At 41.1% G+C, this 16,185-nt stretch overlaps 1 protein-coding gene across 4 annotated transcripts in view; it reads right to left on the bottom strand.

Annotated features, from left to right (window-relative positions):
- Positions 1–271: 271 nt before the first annotated feature.
- The window catches only part of cemip (cell migration inducing hyaluronidase 1), a 157,063-nt gene continuing 141,149 nt past the window's right edge, over positions 272–16,185 (bottom strand). For all 4 annotated transcript variants that reach the window (XM_080884666.1, XM_080884668.1, XM_080884667.1 and 1 more), the window contains 7 exons: positions 14,884–15,095; positions 10,507–10,692; positions 9,862–10,066; positions 6,852–6,938; positions 3,483–3,640; positions 3,168–3,268; positions 272–782 (listed from right to left, as the gene is read on the bottom strand). In XM_080884666.1, the coding sequence (XP_080740792.1) occupies positions 655–782; positions 3,168–3,268; positions 3,483–3,640; positions 6,852–6,938; positions 9,862–10,066; positions 10,507–10,692; positions 14,884–15,095 (1,077 nt within the window). In that variant the 3' untranslated portion in view covers positions 272–654. The remainder of the gene's footprint in view (positions 783–3,167; positions 3,269–3,482; positions 3,641–6,851; positions 6,939–9,861; positions 10,067–10,506; positions 10,693–14,883; positions 15,096–16,185) is intronic.

The following is a 16,185-nucleotide window of genomic DNA, read 5'->3' as shown; positions in this document are numbered from 1 at the left end:
ACCAGCAGACTGAGAGACAGCTTCTTCCATCAGGCCATCAGACTGCTGAACACGTCATAGACACCTCAGCTTCACTACTGGAACTTCAACATTATGCACTACATACTGTACAGTAACGCCGCTGTTTTGCACATGTCTCAACTCTGTATATTTTATTTTATATATTTTATTTTATTGTTTACTCTATTTAATTTGTAAAATATGTGTACACACACACACACACACACACACACATACACACACACACACACACACACACACATACACACACACACATACACACACACACACACACACACACACACACACACACACACACACACACACGCAGAAAAACATATTTAGTATACACATCCAGAAATGCATATACTGTATGCATTTATATATATTGTACATATATTTGTTAGTTTCAGATGTAGCCATTCTTATATTTTGCTTGTTTACATTATTGTATTTTGCAAAACTCTGTTCCTTGTGAAGCTCGCACACAAGAATTTCACTCACATGTACCTGCACATGTGATGTGACAATAAAAGTGATTTGATTTGATTTGATTTGATTTGATTTGATTTGATTTGATTTTGTGGGGGTGTTGTGTTTCAGTATCCAGGCCCAAATGGTCACTTGGCTGATCCTCCCCACTCTGACTGCCACTCATAGCTTCATCTTGTGGATCACAGGGACGGGCAAAACTTGATGGATCTTGGCTTGTTCGCTGTCCGCCTCCAGATAGACCCAGTCAGGGTGGAAGGAGCCCTTAAAGCCCACAAATGCCAGCTTATCTGCAGAAAAGCCAGATGACACCAATAAAAGAGACATAAGTGGAGTACAAGTGGGATTCCACAGGATGTCCTAAAGCTGATTACTGTTTCTAACAATTCCTATAGTTTTACACTTTCTGCTTTCATTAACTTAACCATCTAGAGTATTTTTTTAAAATCAGTAGTATTTCCTCATTCCTCAAAGAAAAAGTTAAACTTGTAGCAGGTGCTTATACATTTGCCCTACAACTGCTCACTTCATGCTCTCCTTCATTGAAAAGGACAGATTTTATGCTTCTTTGATAGAACAACTTCTGGCATAATTCAGTATTCACTGTTAAGTCTGTGATGGAGTGCTGTCCTGGATTGGATGCAGTGGATCCGGTAAAATTCTTACACTCCCACTTCCATGTTTCACAAAGAGTTCTGATGCTAAATTGAAGTGTTTTCTCTAAAGAAGACGTCTCATTCAAACAAAGAAGTTCTATGTTGGTCTCATCTGCAGAGATGGGCAGTAACGCGTTACAAGTAACGCGTTATTGTAATCTGATTACTTTTTTCGAGTAACGAGTAAAGTAAGGGATTACTATTGCAAAAACGGTAATTAGATTACCGTTACTTTCCCGTAGGAACGCTGCGTTACTGCGTTACTAAAACCGTGATTTTTTGCGAGAATGTCTCACGACAGTGACGTAAGCGAGTGCGACGTTGGTGACAACAGCTGTGTGCAGATCAACAATGGATCACATATCGAGTGCAGAGAGAGTATGAGCGTGCAGCGTTTAAAGCGTGGAAGTACTGACCTTACTTTGAGTTTGATTCCATAAAAAGTGACAAAAACATTAGTGTCCGCTGTGCGTGGGAAGAAAACTTCTTTTTACAGCGAAAAAACCCCTAAACTTCCAACAAGCACCGAGTAGCTACGACGTAATGGGAAACTCACAGAGAAACTCGCGGATTCTTCAACTGACCGCGGCACACCTGCACCAGGGTAAACCTCCGCCTACCCCACTCCTGCTTTACAGGTGAAAATAGAGCAACAGGACCGCTGAGTCTTTGACTTTATTTATTTTCTGCTGTGTTTTACTTGCATCTATTTGAAAGACTGAGTGTAAACACAAAAAATATTTTATTTTATGAGCTGGAATGTGCAGGAAATAGGTTTAAATGTTAAACTAATTTATTCAAGTCAGAGAATGTTGCAGATAATTAAATTTTTGCTTCATGCATAAAGTTAAAAGATTAAAACTAATAAAACAAGTTTTAAAAAGAGACTTTTCCATTTGATTACATTTTGTATGATGATTATGTAGAAAAAGTAGAATTGGGCTGAAAGATCTATCACTTTATGGTAAATGGTCTGTATTTGTATAGCGCTTTTCTAGTCCCTAAGGACCCCAAAGCGCTTCACACTACATTCACCCATTCACACACTGACAATGACAAGCTACATGCTTTATCTCCTATTCAGGTTGTAAATCGTGTTTTTAAAAAGTAACTAAGTAACTAAGTAATTAATTACTTTTGAAAATAAGTAATCAGTAAAGTAACGGGATTACTTTTGGGGGAAGTACTGATTACTTTTTTCAAGTAACTTGACCAACACTGCCCATCTGTAAACAAAGAAGCCTTTTTGGCCCGATGTGATCTTTTTGTTTTTGAATAGCAGAGCTTTCTCTATGCAGCCATGAACATTAGTCAATATTAGAGAGACTAGTTGATTAAAAGTTACTGTGCCTGATGGGTAAGGAAACAATTAACTACTCATGCCATGTAATAGAAGTTTTCCATCCTGTTATTTTTATTTGTGGCATTAACGATAGATAAGATCGATTAGGCAGCCATGCTCCAAGAAAGAACAGTCTATACCAGGGGTAGGCAACTCCAGGTCTCGAGGGCTGGTGTCCTGCAGGTTTTAGATCTCACACCTGAATCAAATGATTAGTTCATTACCAACTTCAAGACACGTTGAGGTCATTTAGCCATTTGAATCAGCTGTGTTGGATCAAGGACACATCTAAAACCTGCAGGACACCGGCCCTCGAGACCTGGAGTTGCCTACCCCTGGTATATATAAATAAAATTTTTACCAATTTTAAAAGTTGGCAGGAGAAACCAGTGCTACCCCTCAGCCTCTGAGCAGACCCACCTACAGTATCACATTCAAAATCCTACATCTCAAGTTATCACATTCACGAGACTTTTGGAACACTTACTCTGACCTTGATGTCAAGGTCACTGAGATAGTCGAGGCACTTTCAGTATCAATTTGAAACTCCTACGTTGGCTCGTTCTCAAGTTATTGGGTGTCCACACCACCCGCCCACTCAGCAGGGTGATGGCAATACTCCATCAGCCTTTACAGAGTAAAAAGACAAGATAATAGAATAAGCACATAACAGCTACCTTTCAAACGGACGTTTTTCTCTGCGCCAAGTTTCCCCAGGACTTTGGTCCAGGATCCTCTGGTAACCAGGCGACCCTTGGATGTCATGAGGACAATTGAACTAGTGAAAGAGGGAGAGACACATTGATTGATATTTTAATGCAGCAAAATACATTTTTTGATCTGAAAAGCATTTAGATGAGTTTAACACACAATGTCAATGTAAATCAATTTTTGGAGGTCCTTTTATGTCCCCAAAGGACACAGTCTATCAGAACATGAAACAGCAATGTACCTCAGGGTGTTTGTCAGTGTAGGTGGAGAGAGTTTCTTACTTGTCTCTCAGTCCACTGATGTAGTTGTCTATCTCTGCAGGAATTCCCTGGAGGATGGAATTCCTGAAGCCTTTCGTGTCCACCACCTTCCCATCATGCCCATCAATTACTGTCAGGTGCACTCCATCTTCAGGTTGGTGCAACGTCTTGCCATTTACCTGTCACAACAGAGGCAGCCAATCACACTGCAGCTCCGAGATGTGTTAAGCCAATAATTTCTTTTTCACCTTTCTCTTTTGACTCCATAAGCATATACCGCTCCGTACATTACATTATTAGTCTTTAATATGTGTCTCTCTTTGTCTCTCTGCTCTTTTTCCCCCTAACCCCCAAACTATCGCAGAACATGACTGTCCCTCCCTGAGCCTGGATCTGCTCCCCCATGAGGGGGCTGATTGTTGGGGTTTCTACTGTATGGTTTACCTTACAATATAAAACACATTGAGGTGACTGTATTCAAATGATCACTTTAAGGATGTGACATCACAGAGCACCAGAGTTGTACAGCCTATCAGAATAAGTAAAAGGAAATAAAACTCTTACAGAGCGGAGTTGCACAATCTATGCTGCTTTTTTACAGAAACGTAAATAAATGATTCCTCTGGCGTCCCTGCTGGAAAGGAGCTGTGAACATTTGTTTCCCTCTTTATTTATAGACTTTTTACATGTAATTTGACATATCAGAACATAACATGTTCCAGCCAACGTGATCGGGCAGGAGGGTGAGGAGTTTTCCAAGCCAGCAAAATTCCACGCCGTGCCAGCAATAAAGGGAAAGCGATGACATCCAGCTGCTAACGATGAAGGTTTAGGGTGGAATCTTCAGAAACATGAGAGAGCACTTTAAAATAAAAAGTGCAGTATAACTGAAGTGTTGGGCAGGTAAAAACGAGTTAAACCACAGGGGGAGGTGTTGCATCTGTTGCACAGGTCAGGAATACCGGGATATATTTTAGATCTAGTCTACATCTTGAGAAGTGTAATCTGTATACCGTCGTAAACTGAATAAGGGAGAGTCTTGCACACGAGGATGAGGTATGAATTATGTCAGTGACTTTGTCCCAGTAATCTTCCACAAACTTAAGACCCAAATCCTGTTCCCAACTGGAAGCAATTTTTTGGGTTGAATAATTGCCCGATGCCGTAATGAAAGTATATATTTGTGATATAAGAGCCTTATGGTGAGGCTTTAGCTCAAATAAGTCTTCCTACCAATGATTGGGGGCATGACTTGGAAACTCGGGCCAGATAGAAGATGCACATGTCTTTGAAAATAGCGGAACAACTGACACGAGGGCAAATCGTACAAAGAAGTCAGGTCACTAAAGCTGAGGAAAGTGTTATCTTTAAAAAAACATTTAATACCGTTTCTTGCCCATTTACAGAAGGACGAGTCCACCAGGGAGGGGGGAGGAGGTGGTTGTTACAGATTGGGGCCAGAGCAGAGGCTGAACTGAAGTGATGCCAGAATTAATACCATATTTTTAGAGAGGCAATTAGAACAGGGTTGTCTGTAAACTGTAACAGGGAAACAGGGAGGGATGAAAATAATAGTGCTGAAGGTGTAAGAAGGTGAGGTAGAGAGACACGATTAAGCCTCAGGGCAACACCAAGTAGCCTGAAGATCATTCAGCCAGTAAGTAAACTTTTGAAGAGCGAGACCACCACTGAGCCTACCCTGTTGTAGTGAGGTCATACTAATCCTGGGGGTTTTGTTTGCCCAAATAAATGATGAAATCATTCGATTCACAGATTTGAAAAAGGATTTAGGTAAAAACAGAGGGATGCACTGAAAACCACAGAGAAATATGGGTAGATTATTCATTTCCTACCAAGAAGAGATAGAGGAAGGTTTGCCCACCTTTGAAAGCCAACCTTACATAGTTTAGCAAAGGATTACCATCTGCAGCTTTAAATGAAGTGGTAATATGTACCTGAAGAAGCCAGGTGGAAATCAAAATGGGTTTGATTTGATTGATTTCTCACGGACAATAACCATATCCAACTTCTTGATAGCACTGAACTGGTTTGCATTGGTGCATTATATCTTTATTCTCCCCCCCCCCCCCCCCCCCCCCTTCTTAAATAGACAACCATCATATCTCACAGTACAATAATATTGAACGGGTTGCATTGTTGCATTTTGTCATGTTTCTCAGGTCTTTGTCTGAATGTCCTATGAACATTACCTGTCTTGTTCTCATGTTGTTGCTAAGGATTGTCTCATTGCACTGAAGTCACACTGGGTTAAATATTTACACTTGGGTTTTAAGGGGTTTCTTTTTTTTACGGGTTGCACGGAAGCCCCAAACGCAATTTCATTGTTCTTTGACAATGACAATAAATAAATACTTGACTTTGTCTAAGCTCGTGTGCAGCTGGGCTTGCAGGAAAGCGTTCACTCTTTTGTACAGCCGTGAACACTTTAGATCCAACCTTTAGAACTGCTCATCTCACAGAAGACAAAAGGGAAAAAGCTCATATCCTTTTGTACCTGCTCACCCTTTCTGCCCACTCTCACACTGGATGTCACATCTTCTGACATCTAACCACACACAGGGACATCCAATCACATTATTAACGCCTAATCACCTGATGTGGACCCACATCTTCTTCTCTCTGTCTGTGTGTAATTCTACTTCAATTAGATATGAATTTAATTAGTTACTTCATCAGGCCATGTGCTCTGAATCTCAGTTTGTTGCACTTTGGAGGAGCATGAGGCTGAACACGGTGACAGTCTAGCACACAGCTGTCAGGTGGCTGAGGCAGAGTACTGAAAAGAGTCTGGGACCTGAGCGCAGGAGTTCAAGAGTTTTGTGAAAAGAAAGACACTCCAGACGAAGCTCTCAGGTGCAGAACGGGAGGCTGATCGTGCTTGCTGTACTAACAAATGAACTTAAAACCAAACTGCAATGCAAGGGCCTATTTGCACATGAAACATACAGCCTGAAGGCTTTCATGAGAAAGAGAGCAACTTTCTCACTCTGTCTCATCAGCTGATCGTCTCAGCTCCTGCTCATCCACTCCCTGCAAGATGAGTTTCAAGGTGATTTGCCTTCAAACATTCGAAGTGAAAAGCACATGGTTTAATCTCCCTTTACTTGCAGTGTAGATAAATAATCCAGTGATGTTCGGCTTGAACTCCTTGACCTGCAGTCTGACTCACTACATGCGGCACTTCAAGTCAGCAACACTGCTGGAACTTTCCACACAAAAGCTCAGAAGATGTTTGTTGTCCTTATTTGTATCTTTAAATAAAAACATTCTGAGTGATGAGGTTTAACAAAAGTAGATACAGGTTCAATCAAACTCTCGGTAACTAGATCATTAGAGCCATTCTTCAGGTGTGTCTGAGAGAGAGGTTACCTCAGTAAAGGCAACGTCCTTCTTGATGTGGAAGTGGCGGGTGTTGTAGGACTCCAGTTTGATCTCCAGGAAGTGCTCTGAGGAGTGCTAGGAGCAAGTCCACAAAGAAACAGTGATGATAGTATATTCACAGCAGCAAAAACACATTTAACATGGGGAAAATATGACATCGTGAATGACTGTTCAGGGGAAACCAGCGGCAGGGAAAATAAGAGGAAAACAGTGTGTATCAGATGGTGCTTGGAATATATATCTTTGAAATACAACCACAGAATTTAAAATATCAATCACACAGCAAGCAGCAAAAACATGAGTAGATGGTCTGCTTCTGAAAAACAAACAATATCAATACGCTCACTATGAAACTAATATAAGTGAAGAAATATGTGTCAGACAGCAGCAAATCCTCTGGATTTCCACCAATAATGTACAAACTGTGTAATATGTCCAAATCTAGATGAAGTTGGTGTGTATTTGTCTGCATGCCTCTCTTTTCACTCATGTATTTGTTCTGTAGTTCATTTTTTGTCCCGCTTGTTGTTTGTTTGTATTTTCTTGCCTCAAACCCAGCAGCAGTAGATGGCTGTCGCTTGCTGAGCCTGATTCTGCCATTTCCTGTTAAAAGAGTCTTTTTTCAGAGTGGACAACTAAATCTCTCTGTTATACTGTACGTCTTTACCTTACATTATGAAGCGGCTTGAGACAACTCAAGCTGTGTATGCAGTGTTCAAGTAGTCCAAAGATCATTGATGGCCAAGGCTCACTGATGCTCGTGGGCAGTGAAGACTGGCCCTTGTGGTCTGACTCAACAGATGAGATACTATCAGTCAAATTGTTGAAAAAAGTTGATTCTGGTTCTGACAGAAAGATGTCAGAATACACAGCGTATCACAGTGTGTTGCACATGTGGCTGCAGACCAGTCAGGATGCTCATGCTGACCTCTGTGCACCACTGAAAACACCAGCAATGGACACATGAGCGTCAGAATTGGAGCGATGGAAGAAGGTAGGCTAATATGATGAGTCACATTTTCTTTTACATCACGTGGATGGCCAGGGTTGGAATTTATGTAGGCAATATTTGATATTGTATAAATTTGATACTGCGCGTCATTTCCTGGGGAACACCTGACTGGATGCACCATGGGAAAAAGACGAGCTAGCAGTGTGACGCTTTAGACAATGTTCTGCTGCGAAACGTCGGGTAATTCATCAATCTGGATGTTACTTTGACACGTTCCACCTGTCTAAGTCTTGTTGCAGACCATGTACACCCTTTCATGGAAATGGTGCTCCCTGATGGCTGTGGTGTCTTTAGGCAGGATCATTCACCCAGCCACAGAGCAATGGTTTGAGGAGCACAACAATGCATTTGAGGGTTTGACCTCCATATTCTCCAAATCTCAGTCAAATCAGGCATCTGTGGGATATGCTAGAGTCTGATCCATGAAGGCTCAACCTCGCAACTCACAGGACTTACAGGATCTGTTACATTGGAAGCAAAAGGGGGACCAAGACAATATTAGGCAGGTGGTCAATAAAATTAAATTAAATTTTATTTATACAGCGCCAACCAGGCTCAGGGAGGGGCGGGGCCATCTGCTGCGACCGGTTGGGGTGAGAGAAGGAAGACAGGATAAAGACATGCTGTACGTATGATTCAGTGCAGAGAGGTCTATTCACACATAGTGAGTGAGAAAGGTGACTGAAGAAGGAAAAACTCAATGCATCATGGGAATCCCCCGGCAGCCTACGTCTATTGCAGCATAACTAAGGGAGGATTCAGGGTCACCTGGTCCAGCCCTAACTATATGCTTCAGCAAAAAGGAAAGTTTGAAGCCTAATCTTGAAAGTAGAGATAGTGTCTGTCTCCTGAATCCAAACTGGAAGCTGGTTCCACAGAAGAGGGGCCTGAAAACTGAAGGCTCTGCCTCCCATTCTACTTTTAAATACTCTAGGAACAACAAGTAGGCCTGCAGAGCGAGAGCGAAGTGCTCTAATAGGGTGATATGGTACTACAAGGTCATTAAGATAAGATGGGGCCTGATTACTGATACCATATTAATGAGATTTTTAGGACCGAGTACAATAACCTCAGTTTTATATTACTTTTTATGTCGTCCTAGCACTGAACCCTGTGGAACTCCATAATTAACCTCAGTGTGTGAAGAGGACTCTCCATTTACATGCACAAACTGGAGTCTATTAGATAGATATGATACAAACCACTGCAGTGCAGTACCTGTAATACCTACAGCATGTTCTAATCGCTCTAATAGGATATTATGGTCGACAGTATCGAACGCTGCACTGAGGTCTAGCAGGACAAGCACAGAGATGAGTCCACTGTCAGAGGCCATAAGAAGATCATTTGTAACCTTCACTAAAGCTGTTTCTGTGCTGTGATGAGCTCTGAAACCTGACTGAAACTCTTCAAATAAGCCTCTGCAGATGATCTGTTAGCTGTTTGACAACTACTCTTAGGTTGATCATATTTAAGATCGAAGCATTAATTAATGGCAGGACTTCTTTGAGCAGTCTTGTAGGAATGGGGTCTGACAGACACGCTGATGGTTTGGAGGAAGAGAGAAACCTTTTCTTCAATCAGTGATGAATAGTAAGATGTTCTAGCTTTCTTATAAAGCAGGAAACTATTTCTCCAGGCTAAATGATGATCTTCTAAATTTGTGATATGTCATTTTCTCTCCAGCTTACGAGTTATGTGCTTTAAGGTGCGTGTTTGAGAATTATACCAGGGATCAAGTGGTATGATTGTCACAGTACTATACCTGGTTACTGTATATTGCACCTCTACTGAATCTCTCCACTCTCCCTCTCTCTTTACGGTGTTTCAGAGTGGATTTTAACACCAAGAGAAGAAAATAAGCATTTCTTTTAATCTTCCATCTAGCCAGGACATATATTCTTTCTATACTTCTAATGACATGAATAATGCCAATTCCACAGGAAAATAGTGGGGAGTTGGAATCATTTTAATTTCATTGCTCACCAGCCTGGCAGTGGGAATTTTTCTGGGCATTGGAACATCGACAATGGGCAGCTCAGCATGTTTGGGGTACGCCTTAGCCAAGCAGTTGCTGGGTGGACTGCCTTTTGGTACGATTGCTGTGATCTTCACCCTCTCACAACCCTTCACAGAGCAGAAGGCAAACGTCTCTCTATGATTGTGGGCTTTCACCTTCAGGAAGAGGAGGCTGCGAGACACACAATGAATGACAGGCATCATATGCTTTCCCTGACACTTAGCAACCAAAAACAAATCACACTGTTAAAGGTATTCCTGACATCTGACATTGCAATGCACAGAGGTTTCACAGTACACTCATGTCATCTAACCCTGAGCAGTCAGGTGATCAGTAATACCTACAGGTACACTTTTTTGTGAACTCTTACAGTGCCATCCATCCATCCTCTTAACAGTATATCAGTATATATCCAGGGTATGTGTGCTTAGTCACAAAGGTCACACCTTTGCATCTTTTATTGTAGGAATGCCACATTTCACTTTGGGCTGATGTAGCTCTTATTTTACTGTAAGAGTGATCTTTTCTGTGTGTCTAATCCCTGTATATTTTTCCTAGTTGTCCTACTTCTGGTAATGAGTGTAATGTAGTGGTCTGTGCATGTGTCGGACCCAGTGTCTTCTTCCCAGTAGAAATATCCTCTGGCCAAGTGCAAGTGGTTGATCTTCTCCTTGTGAGTTGTCCTCACGAAGACGCCAGTCTTGCGGGTTTGTTTGGTCAGCCGATTGTGGATGTCTGACAGGATTGTGAAGGTGGTACCTTGCGGATAGCAGAGGCCCACATTGATCCAGTCATTCCTGAAACACAAGGGAAACACCAATCCAATCCAAATCCAATATGATCAGATTTAATTTCAAAAGCAAAAACATGGGGACATCACTATCAGGTATTTTTGTGTAAATGAAACTGAACCTTATGATTTACACAACAACACATGTACAGACTTAAAGTCAACATGATATAAGCTGATGTTAAACGAGCTACTGTGGCTGATTTCTAGCCTGCAGACACTACGAGGCAGGTTGAAAGGTGGAATTCAGCGAGCGACTAATGAGTATTACCTTTAATATCAGCTTAAATTCTAATTGACTGGTACCTTGATGTAACCTAAAAGTGCAACCACCACAGCTTACCAACCTGTCCAACAAAATGCATTACCATAAACAGAATGCTGTTTAGACTGCATGAACTGCCAAGTATATTCATGCAACCTTCAAATAATGCAGAGTTCAACTTGCTGTCAAACATATTTCATTATATGAAAAACCATTCACATCTTATACTGATGCAATATCTGATTTAAAAACTCTAAAATGATTTAAATGCAGTCCTTATATTGACTGTTTATCAGATGTCACTGAGCACCTGACATTTCTCTGACCTTCCTCTTAATTTAAAATTGGTTTAACACTGAAAAGAAAAGCAGTGATGTGAACAAGTGGCTTCAGATGAACTAAGTGCAAAGTAACAAGCCTGCTTTGAAAATGTAAGGAGTGGAACGTAGATGTATTGCTGTTCAAATGTAGGGAGTGAGCATTAAAAGTTGCCAGTTGCATAATGACTGAAACTAGCACCACTGGGCTGTGAGGTCAGTTCCTTGATCATTAATGTGCAAATCGTCGTGACCATTAATTAACAACAACTAATCAAAGCCCACTGATCACTGATCAAAGACCAAATGTACCGTTACAAACTGTCACGGTGGGGAAACCTGCAGTCGGCTGAGACTGAAGAAGTCACCTGGATGAGTGACGAAACGTTTCTCCCACTGAAAACGTCCAGATGAGCAGACTCAACCTTTTGGGATTGTTAGAGGGTAAGATGCAGGGCGCACCATTTAAAGACTCACCAGTCTATCACAGATATGCATTAGTATTCAAAAATCAAAGTGTTTAATTTATACACTGTGGCATGGGGCTGATTCTCAGTCATTTGTGTGCAGCATACAGAATGCATGTTATTTGCATTTACATTGCAAAACGTTCTGATTACCTTAATGACTCTTCTGTCAGCTGCTCAACTATTCAGGATCTGACTTCACAAAGCCACGCATGCTGTTTATCAATCATCAGTTCCCCTTAGTGGTCTGCTGAAAGGTGCCAGCTCTACTTAAAGACTAAATACATGAAAAAACACTAAATAAGGTCAAATATTACGTGAAATAAAACCTGCCATATAAACTGACTCAAATCAGATCTCTTTAACTCAAAAGCTTCTTCAAAATGAATCTTCTACAAGATTTTTTGTCAATATTTTTTAAAACAAACAAACGAAAACTGTGTCATTATATGAAAGTCAGACAAAAACATAATTAAACTCGTCAGTTTACTCTCAAAACAGAGGTTTTGAGTCAAAACAGGAACAAGATGTGGTTCGCTTCTTTTTACAGAAGTTTGCTTCACTTGCTAAACACCACAATGAGCTGTAGATGGAGCCATTGTTCTTTGCACAATCAGTGAAAATGATTCGTATTAGTTCTGTCATGTTTTGATTCAGGCCATCAGGGATTAACTGACAAGCTTGAAATAACAAACAGACTTCATGCAGTTTAAATAGCTCAGGGCCGCACCATGAAAGCCAGCTGAAGAGAGGCCAAAGCTCAAAAAGAAACTTTTCCTATTTTTGCAGCGAATCGTTGGAAAGAATGTTGAGAGGTGAAGGGGCTGATGGGCTCCATTTCATTCAAATTAATAACAGAAATCCTCTAAATATAGACTCTAGTTTCAAAGCAGAATCCATGTGTTCAATAAACTCCCATCATGTTCCCAATTACTTTAACTGTTTCATCTTTCTGTGCTAAGGTCAAGGGTCGACTCACCACAGTAGCCTGACACCTACCTACATTCCAACAGTCCATTTTGCTTAGGAAGTTTCCTAACTGACAGACCTGGAATTATCTGTGTGGTGGCCATAATCAAAGCTCTTCCAATTCTCCAAATTTGTTTGAAGATTTGAAGAACTGGAACAGGAAATGACAATAAACCCCCTTTAAACTGGAAACAGGAAAGGAAAGGGGGCTTCAGTGCTTCCTTTATTGCTTCCTTATCATAGGATACACTGGACCATCCTGGGTCCACTGGGAGGAAAAAACATCCCGTCTAATAAGTCATCGTGATGGACCATCCAACCAATTATGAAAACAATCGACATAATAAACAAAGCAGATGATGGAAATGTTCACTGTAACTGCACGTTCATCCAAAACGTCCTGATAGATTTAACAACAGTTTGTTAAACTCACAGCTGAACTTGTTGTAATAAGAGCTGAAGAACACCATGTGAGCTCAAGATTATGATCTACATTAATGTTAATGTTCCGTATATTCAGCTTTCACCAGCAATGTCCTTGTTTTTAAGATTCATTCTTACTTGAGGTCAGCTGGGATAAGTGACGGACTGAGGGAATTTTACGGCAGTCAGGGAGGAGGAACTACTTTTGATCGACAACAGTAAAATACAAGAAAACAAGATGGATCTAATTTATATGCTATGGGACAGATTTACTAAGTGAGGAAATTTATTTTCATGTCACAATTGCAGGATGATCTAACAATGCACTGTGGTTTATATACAACGAGGCAGCTGGTTCACTTCAGTAAAAACCAGCATTCTGCTGAGATTCAGTGGCTCAAAAATCCAGTGTGAGCTCAAGTTTCACACTCTAAAAACAGCGAGGGAAAATAAATAAATCAATATACTTTTAATATAAGAAATATCTCTTATGATAGAAATCACTAAGCACCGGTGCAGAGGGTTCTGAGGATTAGGAGTCAGGTGGAGCTCAGGGTTTATCTAGAGGAGAGCTGCATTATTACAAACTATTCAACCATATAAACCTGAACTCTGTGTGGAACGGCTGAGCTGTACAATGTGCAGAAGAACTGATGGCACATGCAGTCCTTGCTGTCTCTCACAGTGGTGTCCAGAAAACCATGAAATCCTGGTCTTATTAGAGAGGACGTCCATGCTGCTTCAGAAAGTGTAGCTGGACGGATAAGCTACATAAAAATTCTTAGGCATGGAAACAGACGCAGAACTGCAGTCTTACATAGTTCTCTCAACTATTTCCTCCAGCTTCAGCCAAAGATTTGATCAATTTATCTTTATTTAACGTTTAGTTAAAACAACTGTGCTTGACTTGTGCCACGATATGCGGAGGCAGATTGTTTGGATTCTTTTTACGTGAGGACCCAAATGCAAACATGACAGACAGGGGGGCCTGGAATAGTCACGAGGAGGGGAACATGGGAACTAAATGTTGGAAAACTCAGACATGAGGATCAAACGCACAGAGGGGCACAGAGGACAAAGACACAAGGGGAACATAAAAAACAAATAACTGAACTGATCATAAGTAAACTCAGAGACGTAATAAGAATGAACTCAGAACTAACCAGTGAAAATAATAATAATACATAGCAGATACCAAAACATCATGTGACGTTATGCACCGTAGAGGCTGAAATACCCTGTGAAGTCGAGGCACACAACTGATGATGTGTTCCGATGGTAAAGCTTCTGGGCTGCTTTCTCACAGCAGCCGTCCCTCGAGACTTTCTCCATTTGAAGCAATGCATCATCGGGGACTGTAACATCCAGTCCTTTTATACTTCTAAACTAAGACTAAAGTTACTGGATTAGACACACTTAAACTTTGTCAGGATGGCGCTATGTTGAGCTCTACTGCTATTATGAGGAACCAAATTTATGAAAAGTCTGTGAAAAAATAACCTACCATTATACTTCCATCAGACCAGGACACCCAATAGCACAAGGGTAAGTATTCAAAGGAAATTGAAAACACTGAAGAACCATGTTAGCTTCTCTTAATTGGCTCCCAGGATAGAATTTCAAATCTTTCTATTTATATACAAAGTGTTTAATGACCAACCTCACACAGTGTGTGTGGTACAATGGTCCAACAGTACAGACACTGGTGCTGTTAACGTGCTTTGAGTAAAAAAATGTTTCTAAGTTTATTCACTGACTTGTTGAAGTTGATGAGCCAGATGGTGACCTCAGCAGGTGCCGCCTGGTCCCAGTGGATGGTGTAGCCTTTGGCCAGGGTGACCACTGGCTGGAACTGCTGGTAAACTTTCCGCTTGTCCAGGGCGCCTTCAAGTGTTAGGGGTCGATCAGGGTATTCATCCCTCACTATCTGCATGTTAAGGTTGGCAGGGTTTCGTGTTTGAACATAGATCTGAAAAAAAAAGAAAAGAATGCATTGCATATAATAATATATAAAATCATAGAAGTACCTGATTTAGTAGAAGTATCACGTTTTAGTTATTCAATTAGTATAGCCACTCTGACTTCACTCTGTGACAATCCTTTCTCTTCCAACCACTTTGTTCACTCTATATATGTTCGGTGCTCTGTATTGTAAACCCGACACCCTCATTGTGGCGTCTCTACTTTACAATATAAAGTGCTGTGAGGTGACTGCTGTGAATTGGTACAGGTCACTATGTTTGTTCATACACTGAATACCTGTACATGATGCACACAGATATGGATCCAGATTCAACACTAGCCTCTAATTCACTTTGAAAGATGGGAAGTCATGACTATGGATGCATTGGTTCACTTTGCTTGTGCTACTGCAATATAGGTGTCAGCTAATTGAATCACGTTTACTTAAAATGCCCAGAAGCGTGAGGTTGACGCTTGTGCAGCTGGTTGGTTCGATTTAATATGAAGGAGATGAAGTTGACCTTGGTGGTGTGCAGTGGCATGAGTCACTAGTTGTTGTTGCTATGATGAGCCCCCCAGGAAAGATACCACACCAAGACATCAGGCACACACCCACTGAAGTAATACATGTATTTGAATCCTGGCTAAGAACTGAAGTGCCTCTGGTTTAGTGACTAATGACAACCTTTCTAAAACAGGTTGTCATTAGTCACTAAAAAGGGAGAAAGGTGCTAGAGTGTGGTCATGGTGCATTTTAGTGTAAGAAGGTCTGTCCTTGTGATTTTGTGTCCCACTGGGTTTGACTGCCACCAGTCAACTGTCCAGCTGTCGAAGCTCCTGCTCCTCGTTGGTCCGGGCTGGTGGCTGGTGTACATTCCCTTCTGGGCCCAGTTTAATGTAAGGGTAAAGCTTTCTGTGGCTTGGCTTCTTTTTTTACACAATGAGGTTGCTGGCGTTATGTCCAACCCATGTGCAGTTTGGGAGGTTTGTCAGTTTAAGTACTATGTTTCCTTTAACCTAGGTGGCCTGCCTAACATGACCTCCCACCTAGGCTAAAGAAAACATTTTACATTGGACTGTCCTTTTTCTAGCCAGAA

The sequence above is a fragment of the Rhamphochromis sp. 'chilingali' genome, assembly GCF_963969265.1.
Source record: "Rhamphochromis sp. 'chilingali' genome assembly, chromosome: 6".
Taxonomy (NCBI): Eukaryota; Metazoa; Chordata; class Actinopteri; order Cichliformes; family Cichlidae; genus Rhamphochromis; species Rhamphochromis sp. 'chilingali'.
This window is presented reverse-complemented; position numbering and strand designations above follow the sequence as displayed.